The sequence below is a fragment of the Corvus kubaryi genome, unplaced genomic scaffold (genome assembly GCF_017639235.1).
Source record: "Corvus kubaryi isolate FWS band 111438036 unplaced genomic scaffold, C.kubaryi_AGA036_p1.0 37292, whole genome shotgun sequence".
Classification (NCBI taxonomy): Eukaryota; Metazoa; Chordata; class Aves; order Passeriformes; family Corvidae; genus Corvus; species Corvus kubaryi.
The window spans coordinates 473,422-487,563 of NW_024581091.1; the positions used below are offsets into that span (position 1 = coordinate 473,422).

Genomic DNA, 14,142 nt, shown 5'->3' on the forward strand with positions numbered 1-14,142 from the left:
ATGCACACAGCCACGACGTGCAGCAGAAAATGCCGCACGCAATTGATGTTTTTCACTTCAAAACATCTTCATATCCCCTCTTTCACAAAAGATCCGTTCTTCCCACGTTGGACAAGGCAGGAATGAACTAGACAACTCAGCATGATAGCCACAGCTTCAGTGAAGAAGTGTCAGAAGTGAATAGCTCTTACAATAAGAAGTGAGTACATGTAGAGAAAGCATTATCAGGTATTAAAAATCGAGGAGATTTATCTTGACAACGCCTAAAACTGCTTATGTCAGAGTGATTTGGTGTCACCCACAAGTTCCCCCCTCAGATCTCTTAACAAGTGAAGAGGCCAGGTGTTAGGAGACCTATTACACTGTCCCTCTTGAAAGCCTGTGCTGTACCTTTGATCTGGATTGCCTACAGCTTCCAGCTATACTTGGTTCAGATGTCACTTCTCAGACCCAAAGGAAGCCCTACCATACTTTGACACGACTCTCACAGCCTCAAACAGCCCCCCCATCACTTTGGTTTGGACACAAAAAGGCCTGTGAATCCAGAAAAAAGTGCCTTCAGAAACCTCTCACCGGCATCCATCCTTTGCAACCTCAGCCTCTGGTTCACCTACGTGGCAAATCCAGGGATCTGAGACTGCTGACACAGCCTGTGTGCGCTCCTTGGGAAGCACATGCTCTGCAGCTGAGACACAAACAGCCTGCTGTACACCCAGGTGCAACGTGAAACACCCAGAAACGCCACAGGCGGAATCCATGTGAGTCTGTGGGGAGTGCAGCAGCAGCCTGCCGCTGCCACCACGTTACTTACGTCAACTGCAGCACCTGGTCCTCCATCAGGGAGATAAGAGGGCAGATGACAATGCCTGTGTGTCCAGTGTAAACAGGAGGAAACTGGTAACATAAGCTTTTTCCATAGCCTGAGAGGGGAAAAAAAGCAGAAGTGAGACATTGTGCTTTCTCTGCAGCTACAACACACAATTCCAACCCCTTGGTGAGCCCAAAAAACCAAGTCATGTTTGTTTTACTACTCTCCCCCCAAAAGGGAACAACTTTTTGCTGTTTCTTAGGATGCAGCGGTAACTTACCAGTTGCCATGACAACAAGATTATCTCTTCTGTCTTCTAAAAGAGAATTGATCACTTTCCACTGGACCCTTGAAATTAAACAAAGGGGAATATTTGATTTTTGCCACCACACATAACAAGTAAATTGTATGAAACTGCATATTCTGTTGAACTGTGGGTTAAAGGGACTCGTGAGGCTGCCTTAGAGTTGTTGTCTTTGCACACTGCAGCCACTCCAAGTACTGCCAGCAGGGCCACGAGTGCCAGAGCGGGGATCTCTAACAGGACTCAGGCAGGCAGCACTTGATGCAGACACTCACAGGAGATCACAAATAATACCTGCAGTTTTCACAGTGTTTGTGGATCAATTATCTTCAATACAAGAGACTGTGAACAAGACCTGGATTTGTTTGTTGGCCTTTTTTCAATTAAGCAGTAATAAAAACATCATCCAGGTTGAAAGAAGAGCAAGAGCACATACCCCAGAGTGTCCATTTTAACAAAAAATATTCTCACGGTTTAAATGAAGAATGCCCAAAATAGGTCTTCAGACATGTGATGTGCCTTTCTCCAGGTTCAGGCAGCAGTGGATCTTTAGTGGGAGAGAGGAGAAAACACTCATTTGGAATTAAATTTTAAGAAGATAAAGCACTGTCTCCACAAACAACAGTCTACTCATGGTTCGTGATACCCAGGGGTCAGGATTTGGGCAATTCCAGTGGAAAAAAAAGAGGGACATGGAACTCAAGATATTTTCAGGCTAGAAGGAAGGATTAAAAAAGCAGAGGCTCCTCTGAGACCCTGCATGAGGAGGAGAACACATGGCTTGATTAATGAGATAAAGCAATAGGACTGTAAGGCATTCTAACTGCATCATCTGGAACAGGTTCATCCAGACAAGTCAAGGTGTGCTTCTCCTCACATTTCTGCTTCTTTCCCCTGTTTGCTTTCTCTCCACAGGGACAACCCCAAAGCAGGTCAAAATCACTCCCAAGGCACAATTTCTTAACAAGTCTGCCATGAAGCAGCAACAGGAGAAGAACAAAGGCAGACGGGGAGGTGTCACCTCGCCCCTGCTGTGTTCTGAGCAGGTCCCCTCGGCTCTGCAGGGCCTCCACATCCCCACATCAGCTTTACTCCCACTAAGCAGCCATCAGCTGATCATGGCACAACTCTGCTCTCTTTTGCCAAGCACACCTTTACATTTTCATCTGGACACAGTCCAAGTTCTTCCTTAGAAACCCAGGTGAGCTTTATCTTCCTGGTTTGAAAAACCAGCCACTAAAAGTCACTGCGCTTCCACAGCTGCTTCTACAGAGAGTGCTTCTTAAGATTTGTTTCATCATGCACTAAGATTTTTTTAAAAAAACCATACCAAAATATTCCTCCTCTTCCTCAATGGCTTCATCTTCATCACCATCTGGTGCTACATCCACTTCTGTGTCAGGAGTTTTCCTGGCTTTACTGGACTCTCCTTCAGGTAAAACTCGTTCACAATCATCTACATCTTCTAGAGACTGAGAAATTAAGAAGAAAAAAGTTATTTTGGAGCATGAAAGGGTAGATGAAATGCCCATCTGAGGTAATATGATATGGGAACCAAGTTTTAACCTAGTTATAACAACTTAAATCTAGTGGGTGGATAAGTCCAAGCTGGTGTAGTAAAGATGCCGCAGGATGCAAATGATAATCCAGTCTAACACCAGCAAGTTGAATTCTTTAGGTGTCCACGTGTTTACTCTGTCCATCATCTGTAAGCAACAACGTTTTGCTTCATATTCCCTCCCCTTAACTGTGCTCCACTCCATTGTGATCCCAGAGCAGCATCATTACAAAAAAAAATTGAAAAATAAACCCTGAGGCACTCACTTTCAGCATCTCCATTTCCAGCTCTTCATCACTCTCAATGACACAGGAAACATTTTGTTCATTGTCTGTGGAACATGCCTCCTACAAAATCAACACGATTCTCTTAGCAGCAAAGTAATTCCTATTTTACCCACAACTTTCCAACCCTCTGTACCTCCTATAAGCTACTCCTCTGTATGCTGTAACTTCTTACCAAAGATAGTTAAGCTCAACATTCAGCTCTGAGGCCTGTCCACTAAAAACAAAATATCTGAAAGAAATATTAGAACGTAACAAGTTTGCATTACCTCGGGTGCAGCTTCACTGACCAGTTCCTTTGCAGCCTGACATTCCAAGAACTGAAGCTCTTGCTCAGTAATGTCCAGGGACATGAAGTCATCTCTGTCCTCTTTGTCTGTAACTCTGGCTGCTGGAGCTCCATTTTCCAGAGCAGTGTTACCTCTCTGTGCCTCCTCTCCACTCATTTCTCCCTCCCAGAGGACAGCCAGCGTAGCATCAGAGCAGATGTTGAGGTCACCTTCAGGTTGCTCAGCACATTCTGCTTTTTGTGCTTTGACATTTGCTGACTTGACTTCGAAATGTGTTGTAGTTGCACCACGGCTCCTCTCCAGTCCAGAAGGGGAACCTGAGCCCAGCAGGGTGGTTTTTAAGGCACTGACATTCTCTGATATCTCAGCTAGTATTTCTGCAGCCCTAGGACATAAAATCAAGGAAGGTAAAACAAAATTACAGAGGCAGTTACTGCACTCCAGAACAAAATTCAGCCAAGTTCAGTGTCAAATCCGTTGCAATTATAGCAGTGAAAACACATATTCCTACATATAAAAACTTACATTTTCTTGGAAAAGAGCAAACAGAAAACAGACGCCTGTTCACACACATGTACTTTGTTGTGTGGGACCTCGGAGATCAGAAGCAAAACACTGATTGTGGAGGTAGAGACAAGTCAGCAAAAAACTGACCTCTGGAAGTTTTCCCCTTGTCCAGACGAGTCAGGGATGTGAGAAGCCAGGTCTGTTATCTCCTCAGCCAGAGAAGCCAAGCGCTCCTTCACACCCTCAGATGTGGCATCTGTAACAAGTGTAACACTTGGTTATTTCGTAAAAATTGGGGTCTACCATCTATATGTAAATAACTCACATTCCTGTAACTGCAGTCCTACAAGCTCTGCAGCTGGTAAGACAGCATTTTCCAGGGCTTAAAAATCAAGCACAGAGAATCAGGCCAAGCTTCCACGTACTTAGCATTCCATCTCTTCCATTACACGTGCTCAGGGAAAACAGGTACACAATGGCACCACTGCAAAGTGATCCCTCCCTGCTTCCCTCCAGCTCCCAGAAAAGAGCTGCTAACACAGACATGCTGACTAAACCAAGGCCAAAAACCTGTACCTTGTATCAAGGGGATAGCACTGCCGCTTCTGCCTCTGACAGAAAAGCAAAATTCAGCCAAAACAAAAAGGAAACAAATCCCTCACCACCTCTTTTTCAGCCTTAAGCTACCTGTAATATTTTCTTTATGAAACATAGAACTGAACAAAAAGTAAGATTTTAAAATCTCCTCTGATGAAGTAAATAATGTTCAGCTGCTCTTAAACGTTTGGGTCCTATTTATCTGCCTCAATAAAAATATTACTTCCTAACATGGTTTGTTTTGTGGCCTTGTTTCATCTTAAATTACGTATTTGCCCCTGCATCAGCAGCATTGAAATTAACTCACTGAAGTGTTTCCATAAACAATGGATGACAGCGGGAATTCTTCCCATCTCTGTACAGCAGAGACAAACACAAACAAACAACATCCTAAGACTGCCTTCCTACATCACTATGGGAAAGTGACAGAGCATGGTTACCCTGGGCATCCAGGAGTTTTTACTGTCTGCTCTCTCTGCAAGTCATCTCTAATCACCAAGAAGCCAAACAATCCTGATACTACTAAAATACCTGTTGGGAAGTGGAATACGCAATTGCACATTGAATAAATTCCTTATGCTTGGATGGACAACTTACCTTTCCTTATACTAAATAATTTCCCATCACTCTTATTCATATTTTTCAGTTTTTCATAAATAATGTAGCCAGCCTAGGAGAGGAAGGAAATAATTAGTACTCAGTACTCCACAGAGAAGAAACAACAACAAAGAAACCTAATCAGGAGTTAATCAGGCAAAGCGTGGCACCAATACAGTGCGACCAGCAGAATTCCAAACTGGAATACAGCTCACATCATACTAATCACAACCCTGGCTCCACTGTCCATCAGGACCAGGTTACATGTTACAGAACGCTGCACTAAGGGCCAAATGCTGACTTGGGACTCCCTCTGGAATGGATACTCTTACACAGATCCCGGAGTGATTAATCTCAGCAAGTTTGCTGCACACAGAAAGCTCCCAGTTCTCAGCTCTCAGTCCCACCATCTGCTCACCTCATTCAGATTTCATGCTGTGCTCCAGGAGAAGAGCTACAAACCTACCAAGATGGATTTGGTGTGTTTAGTATTTCCCTTGGTGTGAATAATGAGTTCTAACAGAAAAATACAGCCTAAAGCCAGCAATGTGCTAATTAGGCTACACATGTTGGAAAAGAAACAAGGCACTCCCCCATGTTTTCCTGGGAGGCTCCAAAAGGTAGGCCAGGTGAACAGAGCATAGTGGGAAAGATGCACTGCCTAGAAAAAAGTGGCTACAAAAGCTGAATCAGGCACAAAGAAATTTAAAATCTTTCTCTTCTTTTTCTTAGGTTTGGGTCTTCACAGGTGCTAAACTCTCCATGGATGAACTTTTAACTAAATTAGAAGTAAGAAAAGAAACCGCTGTCCCACTTTGCTTCCTCTAAGCCTCAATAAAAGAGCCTGAAGGGCTTCTTTTTCCTGCCATAAGGAATGATTTTCTCCCAGGAAGCAAGTGGCACCCAGCAGCATATTGGTAAAACCCTTCACAGAACTGCAGATAAAGCAAACTTCATCCAAAATAATGAAAAAGCAGAGGCTTCTAGAGAACCACAAAACTCATATGCAACTGAGCTCTTCCTGATAATTCATACTGTGGTTCTCCTGTATTAGCCACCAGTGAAGGCTGTATTTCTTCTAAGCTGCTTTTGAATTTCACCTTACATCCTATATTTAACAGGATTTGGGCTCATCAGCAGCTAAGAAAGATGACAAAACCAGAAGGAAACGCATCCAAAAATGGTAACAAGCTAAAGGGAACACCTGCAGACAAGGGAATAAAGAAATAACCAGCAGCTAAGAGCACACTGGAGAAGGGATTTATTCCCAGAGGCTGGAATGGTGATCCCTTGTGGTACATACATATGCATCTGTGGCTGCATAGAGCTTCTGCTCCTCATTGAGTGGAAACTCTTCCCAGTTGCTGCAGCGGACAGACTGATCCTTCAGCAGCTGCCTGCCAAAAAGGTGCTTCACCAGGCCATTTAGACTCCACATCTCCTTACACTTCAGCTGGGGAAAAAAAAACCAAACAAAACACCAGAAGCAGAGGATTTGTTTAAAAAGGAAAGCACCTGCACCTCCCCAGAAAGAGCAAAGCGTACTCAATCCCTTGTTAGAAGCAAAGAGCTCCGCGTTAGTCAAAACATACTTCGTTTTTCAAAGCAGTAACTCTTCTCAGGGCTGTCACACCATCAAAAATATGAAGTATCTGTACAAAACAACCTCTGGGTTGATAAAATAAAAGCCCTAGGCTTAAACAGTAACCCCCCCCCGTTCTCCTCCAGGATTTTTCTGTTATTTGCCTTTCTAATTAGAAAGGCTCAGTATCAAACACCGGGGATTTATCTAATAAAAACACAGGAATGTTAAAGTGTGCCTGTGAGTGTTGGACATCTTTTGTCAGCCTGAAGACAAGCACAAAGCAGAAGAGCACAGCTATAGCCCACGCTAACCACTATTCTGAGTGCTGGGAAGCAGCTCATCCCAAGTCTCCAAAAGCCACCCCACCACGCTGCTGCTTCCAAGTGTTTTTGCAATCCCTTGTGAATCACAGGTGCTGCACACTATTGCCTCGAGAGCCGGTTTGGGAAACTTTGCTTCAGAGCCCAAGGATCCAGGCCTCACAAGCATAGCCTGTTGCTATTCCAGCTTGGAAAACATGCACAACTGTGGGGCTGAACAGCAGCAGTGCAGCATTATCATTGCTCATTGCCTTCAATCTGGTATGAAAAAACCCTCCCAACTGTTCTTTTTAGGCTCCCCCAGCCCTTCCCCTCCCTTTGTGCCATTATACATAACCCTGTTCTTTTGTTCTCTTTCAAGTTTATTTTTGGTTTGTTTCCTCTTTAGCAGAAGACTTTTAAGCTGCTATCAGAGATCACATTGCTCATCGTCGTAACAAATTATCCTGAGTTGAACAACGGCAATAAAAAAAGGGGGGTGACTGAGGAAACTCCAAATTTGAGAACTAACAGCTCCTCTTATTGCTTGAGCAAAACAGTTAATTTGCACCATTTCCAATGCAGTAGGAAGCAAAACTCTAAAGTGGCTGGTATGGAAAGCACTGCTTCAAATGCTGGTGCCGCATCACAGAAGGAATGAAAAATGCGTGGAGAGACCAAGACAGGTAAAGAAAAGCCTGGTGCATACAGAAAGAAAAGCTTTAAGGGATGTGCTAGAAATAACAATGATTTGGAAGGCAATCAACCTTTGGCTCCCTTCCCCAAAAAGACAGCGCAGGTGTCCCTGCATCAAACAATCTCTGAAACAGAACTGAAATTCAGGGTGTGCCAAACACAGCACAACTTGTAAACAACAGGTCACCGGGTGCTGGAAACTGCACCCACACCAGAGCTGAGGTGACACCAGCTTGAGAATCATGGAAATCAAGGTATTTCTACAGCTCCAGATTGTGTGGCAGAAACACCTCTGCAGGGAGGACTTCAAGGAAGACCTTGATGCCTCCCTCCAGCGCCCAGCAAGCCATGGCAGCAGGGCCACCTTCTTGTACATGGTTTATAAGGTTCAGCCATTGCTGGGACAATGACACCACTGCCAGCAGAACAATCTGGCCATTTCCATCACTAAGAATTAAAGGCAAAGCACTTGCAGCTGAATTCAACATCTTGTAAACACTAGAAGTGAACAGACCCAAAAGGTGACAGACGTTGATTAAAAACTGGCTCACTGAAAGACAGTACTTAGTTCTGCAGGCTTTGAGAGATGTTTAAACTTAGTTTCTAAATAAGTTGCAAGAGATCTCTGCTTTATTCCACAGAACACGTTTGCTATCGGAATTGAACTCCTGTGAAGACAAGGAAGCCCCCTTTTGCACAGCACGGTAACAAGACTCCCTCCCACAACAAAAAGGTTTTAAGTTTTACTTTCTCATTAGCAACGTCAGCCAGATCCACAAAGCTCTTCAGCTTGATTTCAAAGTCACTCATCAGCTTCCATTGATCTCCCTCAATTCCTACGCCAACCTTTTTAATTGTTTCATCTTCCAGCAGCCTTTTGAGTCCCTTGGGAAAACCTAAAATAGATTAAGCCCAAATATAAGAAACTAAATACTGGAAGATGCCAGAAAGTCTAATGGAAATGACAAAATCCAAGCACAAAGGCCATCTGCAAAACCCTGTGCTTTTAAAGGAAAAGCCACCAAAGTTCCTCTGTTTATGTGACCTCTCCCTGGAATGACTGAAAACACCAACTGGTGGTGATGGATCATCTGCAGACAAGCAAGAAGAAAATACTTGAAGTACACAAAAGCAACCTGAAGACAAGCCAAGCAAAAAACCCCCCAAAACCTTATTTGTCTTTCTGATTGTTAAATCACATAACAAAGCGGCAACCCCCCACTGGAAAAGATACTTCAATTCTCAAAATTCAATGTTCATGACATGAAATCAAATATTATTTTACTATTTGCCACATCGTTTCTTCGCAGTTTTTGCTATTTCGCATTTCTGGGCAACAGTTTAAACCATAAGCATGGGAAATCATCAGGAGCACAGATTCTCTGGAGACACACTCAGAGCTAAAGCTGGGCTGCTCCAACAACAGCATTTGGAAAACAGAATTCACCAACCAGATGCTGTGCCAAGCCCAAACATGTCAGTCTTGTCAGCAAGCAAAAACCCACAATGTTCAAAGATGCACACAGATACTGAGCATTATATTTTGATTTCTCCCAAATTGATGGCACAGCAATCCTGGATCAAAGCGTATTTCCAAGCTTACAGGACTGAATTAAAGCAGGCAGCTTTCTCATCTCGTTTTCTACAGGAGGAACAGCCACAGACACTTCATCCTTGAACAATAACAGCCTTTTCCTCCCCTGTGTGTTTGCTCCCATTTAAAATTCAGAGCATCTTATTTAAACCCATACCTTCAGGACCCCACAGCTGGATACCCTGAATTAGTCTCAAGTGCAAATCTAGTATCTGCAAACACACAGTACTGCACAAGCACAGTCCTCACCTGCCTTGGTTTTCACTTCAAACATCACCTTTTCTCAGTCCTGCAATATGTATTTATGTACTTCAACAAACACTTGGCATCACTGATTTTATTTCAGCACAATTATCTCTGCCCTTTGATGGCTGCTGCTGCCACTGTACAGGTACATTTGCAGCTGCTGCCACAGTCGGCTGTGTTGTGGACTGGGAAATTGCAGGTCCAAACCCAAAGCATTAAAAAATGACTGGTAAAAACCCCCCAAACAGTAGCAGCCCGGTGCTGTGAGACGAAGACAGACTACAGCATTCCCAAAGCATGTGAGCCACTGCGAAATACGGAAAATCCTCCACAAAGGAGGTAGAATTCAATCAGATAAAAGCCTGCAACATACGCAGCTGATTTAATATACAAGGGATTTTCACCTGAGGGAGTCATCATTAAAACCTTCAAGGATGGGCACTTCCCAGTGGAGGACTCGTGCCCCATTTCCCGCACCTCATTCCTAAAAAACGGACTAACAAAAAACAAAACCCAAAAAGTCTAAGTTGAAGACTGCGCAGAAGCTACAATCTGAGAAACAGGTCACACTTGACTAGATCTGTAAGGAAATAAAAAACTACTAAAAAATGAAAAATTATGAACAATCTTCCCAATAAATAAATGTGGTTTTGTCATTTATACACAGTCTAAGAACTCTCAATTCCTCCTGTAGGAGAAAGTTTTTTTGCTAGGACTTACTGCTTTTTATTGTGATTTGGCCAGCATTTCTGAGGATCAAATATATTGCCATAATAAACAGAAATTGGCTCTGGTTCCTGCTCAAGTCACTCAGTTCAAAGTGCATCTCCCATTGGCAAGAACAGGCATTCTGGAAAATCATCCAGAAGGAAACACCAGCTTCTGCTGCAACACAGCAGCCCACGTGCAGCCACATTCGGCATCAGCACACAAACATCTCCCCTGCCAGAATCAAAAGCATTTCAGCTCTTCATGGCTCTTCTTCCCTCAGCTTCCTCTCCTCACATCATTTTCCTTTGTGCTCTCGCGCCTCCCTGACGGAATAGCCTCCAGCAATTAAATTTTCCACCCCATTTGCTCTAAATGACAAAGGATTGAACACCAACATTAAAATTATCGCTATTATACCTCAGCGTGAGTCCCCCAGGGAAATCAGAAACCTCTCACAGGCATAGTTTCAATCTAACATTTTAAACCAAAGGTTATAAAATTGCCGTCTCCTTCCCTCATCCCTATTTTCCCTATTTGGAAGCTTTTATTCACATCCATAATGAATTCAGCCTCTGCTAAGCACACCCCCTTCTCTCCCCACAGCTGCATCACACTGGGTACCCAGCATTCTTTCCCAAAACTGAAAAACCAATGTCATATAATGCAGGTATTGGGAATAAACAGCACAAGAGTCATCATTTTTGAGGCTTTTTGTTGAAGCCAAATTAAAAAAAAAAAACAAAAAAACACAGCTTGCTCTATTTGTTTATTTTGGCACTACACAAAAAAAATCATTATAGGAGCAGGGAGTTAAATTTTTAAAACTGGAATAAAATGTTCCCTCCCAGACAGAAAAATAACCCCCAAGTAAGGCTCTTTTGCCCTGTTCAGAACCTACACCCTGTTTTCATGCACACATGGCAAGCTAAGGTTGTCTTAACATATGGGCATCACTCAAAGAATAAAACCCTTTATTTTAGGGGGGAAAGGGGAGAAAAAAGGTTGGATTTTTACTGTCCCATGTAGTAGGATACATTAGCCATTGCTCAAGGCTTAAGCTCAAACTTAATCACAAGAAATATCAAGCAGTTCATGCCCTAAATAAGAGAGGAAGTACAGTACCTGCCATGGAGGAGACGTGAAACAGGTAACACTTGTCCTCAGTGACACACATCTGGATTACAGCTGTTTTGGCCATTTTCCCTTTCGTGTATGATGGTGGCCATTCAATGTCAAATCCAACAGCAGCCCCATCTGATAAACTCTGCCTGGAAAGGAGCAGACAGCCCTCACATTTATCTGTTGTTCTATCAGCACTTGAAACACCAACCTTGAGCCGCCTTACACGAAGACGAAAGGTGCACCGGCTGCGACTCTCTTCATTCCACGTGTGCAAGGCACAGAAACCATTTCACAGCACAGACACTTTGTGCTGATCCACAGAGCCACGTGAAATGTTTCAAAACCCTGCGGATCTGCTGGCAAGCAGTAGCACGTTTTTTATGAATAACTGCAGGTTGTGGGTGCAGAGAAGGACAGGGAGAGGCCGCTCTGCCATTAGCGGCGCGGGCAAAGCAAATGCACCAAAATGAACTGATTTGCTACCAATCAAATCAGAGCAGGAAAATGGGAAACAAAACCATCTGAAAACACTTTTCCCACACCACTCCCTTTTTCCCTGGCTCAACCAGACTCCCAAATTTCCTACCTCTTCCCCCTCAGCACCACAACAGGGACAGGGCCTTTAGCCCCCCGCTACTAAAACTTGGCCACACAGGCCTCAAGGACAGCCAGAGGCAAAGGATGACGGAATTGTTTTTATTCCCTTGAAAGGTTCTCCTTGAGTCACCCCATGATCCCTTGAAAGATAGTCCTTTATTTATCCCACAGCACTGGAAGTTTTGCACAGATTTTTTTTTCCCCTCAGCAACATGAGCTGTGCTACACAAAAAAAGGGGAAAAAAATAATGTATTTGCACCTGAAATTTACGGTCTTTTCTTTAAACACACAGTCCCAAGTTAGGAATTAACACTTCTCCATGAAGTCACTGAAGCTCGTGGAATTATTCATACTGTGAAAGGCAATGAACCTGCACTAGAGCCTTCACAGCCTCTGCTCTGAGGGACTGAAAGATGGAGCAGTGGCATCTCCCACCAACAAGGCCAAATGGGAAACTATTCCCAAGAGCCAAGTCCCTTCCAAAAGGAAAGGAGCACTCAAAGGAAAGAAGAAAAAAACTGAATATGAGCTGCTACCTGATATCTTCTGAGAGAAGGGAACAGTCACTGGCTTCGTAGCTATAAACAACAGAGCCAGAGAACTCCAGGAATGGCAGCCCATCCTCCACAACACTCCTCTGGACAGCAGGCTTCTGGCAAACGAAATTTGGGAGAGATCTGGTTACCCACGGCACCTGTCCTCATCAGGGACATCCATCCCAGCCAGGCTCACACACACCCTTTACCAAAACATTTGGGTTCCTGCCCCAACATCTCTCACTGAGAACTCTCTGTTCACTGAGCACTCACAGAAAAAATGTAAAAGTTATTATTGTTCCACCTGATAATTTTTAATATCCAAGCTACTAATCATTTATTAATCAACTAATCATTTACTCCCACTTTGTGGAACGAAAGCTGCTGGACTGAATCCTCTGCTTTTCCCCCTCATTACTTACTTTTCTAACTGTTGAAGCTGTTTTAGGTGTTACAGGGATGGTCCCTTCTTGTGGGCATTTCTATACTGAACTGCTCATACACACAGAAAACAAAAAAAACAACCCCAAGGACACAGTAACACTTATGGGACATCAAAAATCGATGAACAATTAATTCACCTGACACATCTGAGCTGCAAAGCCTTCTGGAATATTTAACATGTGAAGAACATCTCAAGGGCCTTTCCAGAACCAATTCCCCTGCCAGGGCACAACTCGAGGTCACTCCCTTTGGAGCTCTCAAACTATATGGATGAGAAATCCCCCGTCCTTGCTGATGTAGAATCCACACTCCTGGGTGAGCAGCAGGAACACCAAAATTCCCTTACAGGCACAGGCCTAACTAAAAGCAGATGCTCCAAAGTTGGGATATTATGCAGCCTGCAAAGCACCCCCGAGCCATGACCTACCTTTTTATGCCCCAAAGAAGCTTCCTCCTGGCTTTCTGTAAGCATCCACTGGGGATATTTATCCTGCAGGCCAGTGGTTACCACATCCATTCTTTCCACATTCCACTTCTGCATTCAAAGAAACAAAAAACAGAAAAGAACAAGAAATTAGAACAGTCAGCAGCTTATATGGAGATGAGCTGTCACCATCATCAGGCCTGAACAAGGTTACGGAAAACTTTTCATTTTCTAATTGATTATCAAGGCTAAGCAGAACTTTTCCCTTGGTGTGCAGCAGCACAATCAACTGCCCCTTCCATTTCAACTCCAAAAAGGATTTTAACACTGAAACAGAGACATGGCAACAGGTCTCCTTTACAGCCACTCAGTTCTTCCGACTGGGACTGCCAGGAACAGAAGCGAGCAGTGCAGAAGCGGGAAATAAAGGGCACCCTGCAGCACCCACAGCCCCCAAAACCAGCTGGAAGTGCCAGAGCACCTTTGGCACCTACACACGATCCTGCACCACCTCCCACCGCAGCATCACCCACCTGCGCAGTGTTAAGCCAACCCCCGGCACTCGGGATCGCTCAGCATCCAACGGTAGGCGGCCATCCAGCTCGGGACTCCTCGGGATAAGCAGCAGGGGACACGGAGCCACCGACAAGTCCTCACACAAAGGGTAACGCGCCTTACTTGCCACAGGAAAGAGCACCTTCAGCGCTGGGCAGGCAGCCGGGACTCCCTCGGAGCGGCTACTTCCCAGTACCTCCTTGTCCTCCACACCGCTGCCCTCCTGACCCCGCAGTGCTCCCAGTACCTCCAGCAGTGCCCTCAGCGTTTCACCTGTTGTCCCTCAGTGCCCCCAGCGCAGCAGGCCGCGGTGCCAGCGGAGCCCGCAGCAGGCCGGCAGCGGCTCCGAGCGCTGCGGAGGGGCTCCGAGCGGGCTCCTTCTTCTTC

At 44.5% G+C, this 14,142-nt stretch overlaps 1 protein-coding gene across 1 annotated transcript in view; it reads right to left on the reverse strand.

Moving 5' to 3' along the window:
- Positions 1-14,136, reverse strand: part of WRN (WRN RecQ like helicase) — a 29,249-nt gene extending 15,113 nt beyond the window's left edge. The window contains 14 exon segments of the mRNA XM_042026863.1: positions 812-920; positions 1,089-1,156; positions 1,584-1,659; positions 2,443-2,584; positions 2,937-3,017; positions 3,224-3,629; positions 3,899-4,007; positions 4,946-5,018; positions 6,249-6,398; positions 8,273-8,421; positions 11,199-11,344; positions 12,333-12,448; positions 13,204-13,311; positions 14,029-14,136. Coding sequence (XP_041882797.1) covers positions 812-920; positions 1,089-1,156; positions 1,584-1,659; positions 2,443-2,584; positions 2,937-3,017; positions 3,224-3,629; positions 3,899-4,007; positions 4,946-5,018; positions 6,249-6,398; positions 8,273-8,421; positions 11,199-11,344; positions 12,333-12,448; positions 13,204-13,293 — 1,715 coding nt within the window. The 5' untranslated portion in view covers positions 13,294-13,311; positions 14,029-14,136.
- Between the last annotated feature and the right edge of the window lie 6 nt (positions 14,137-14,142).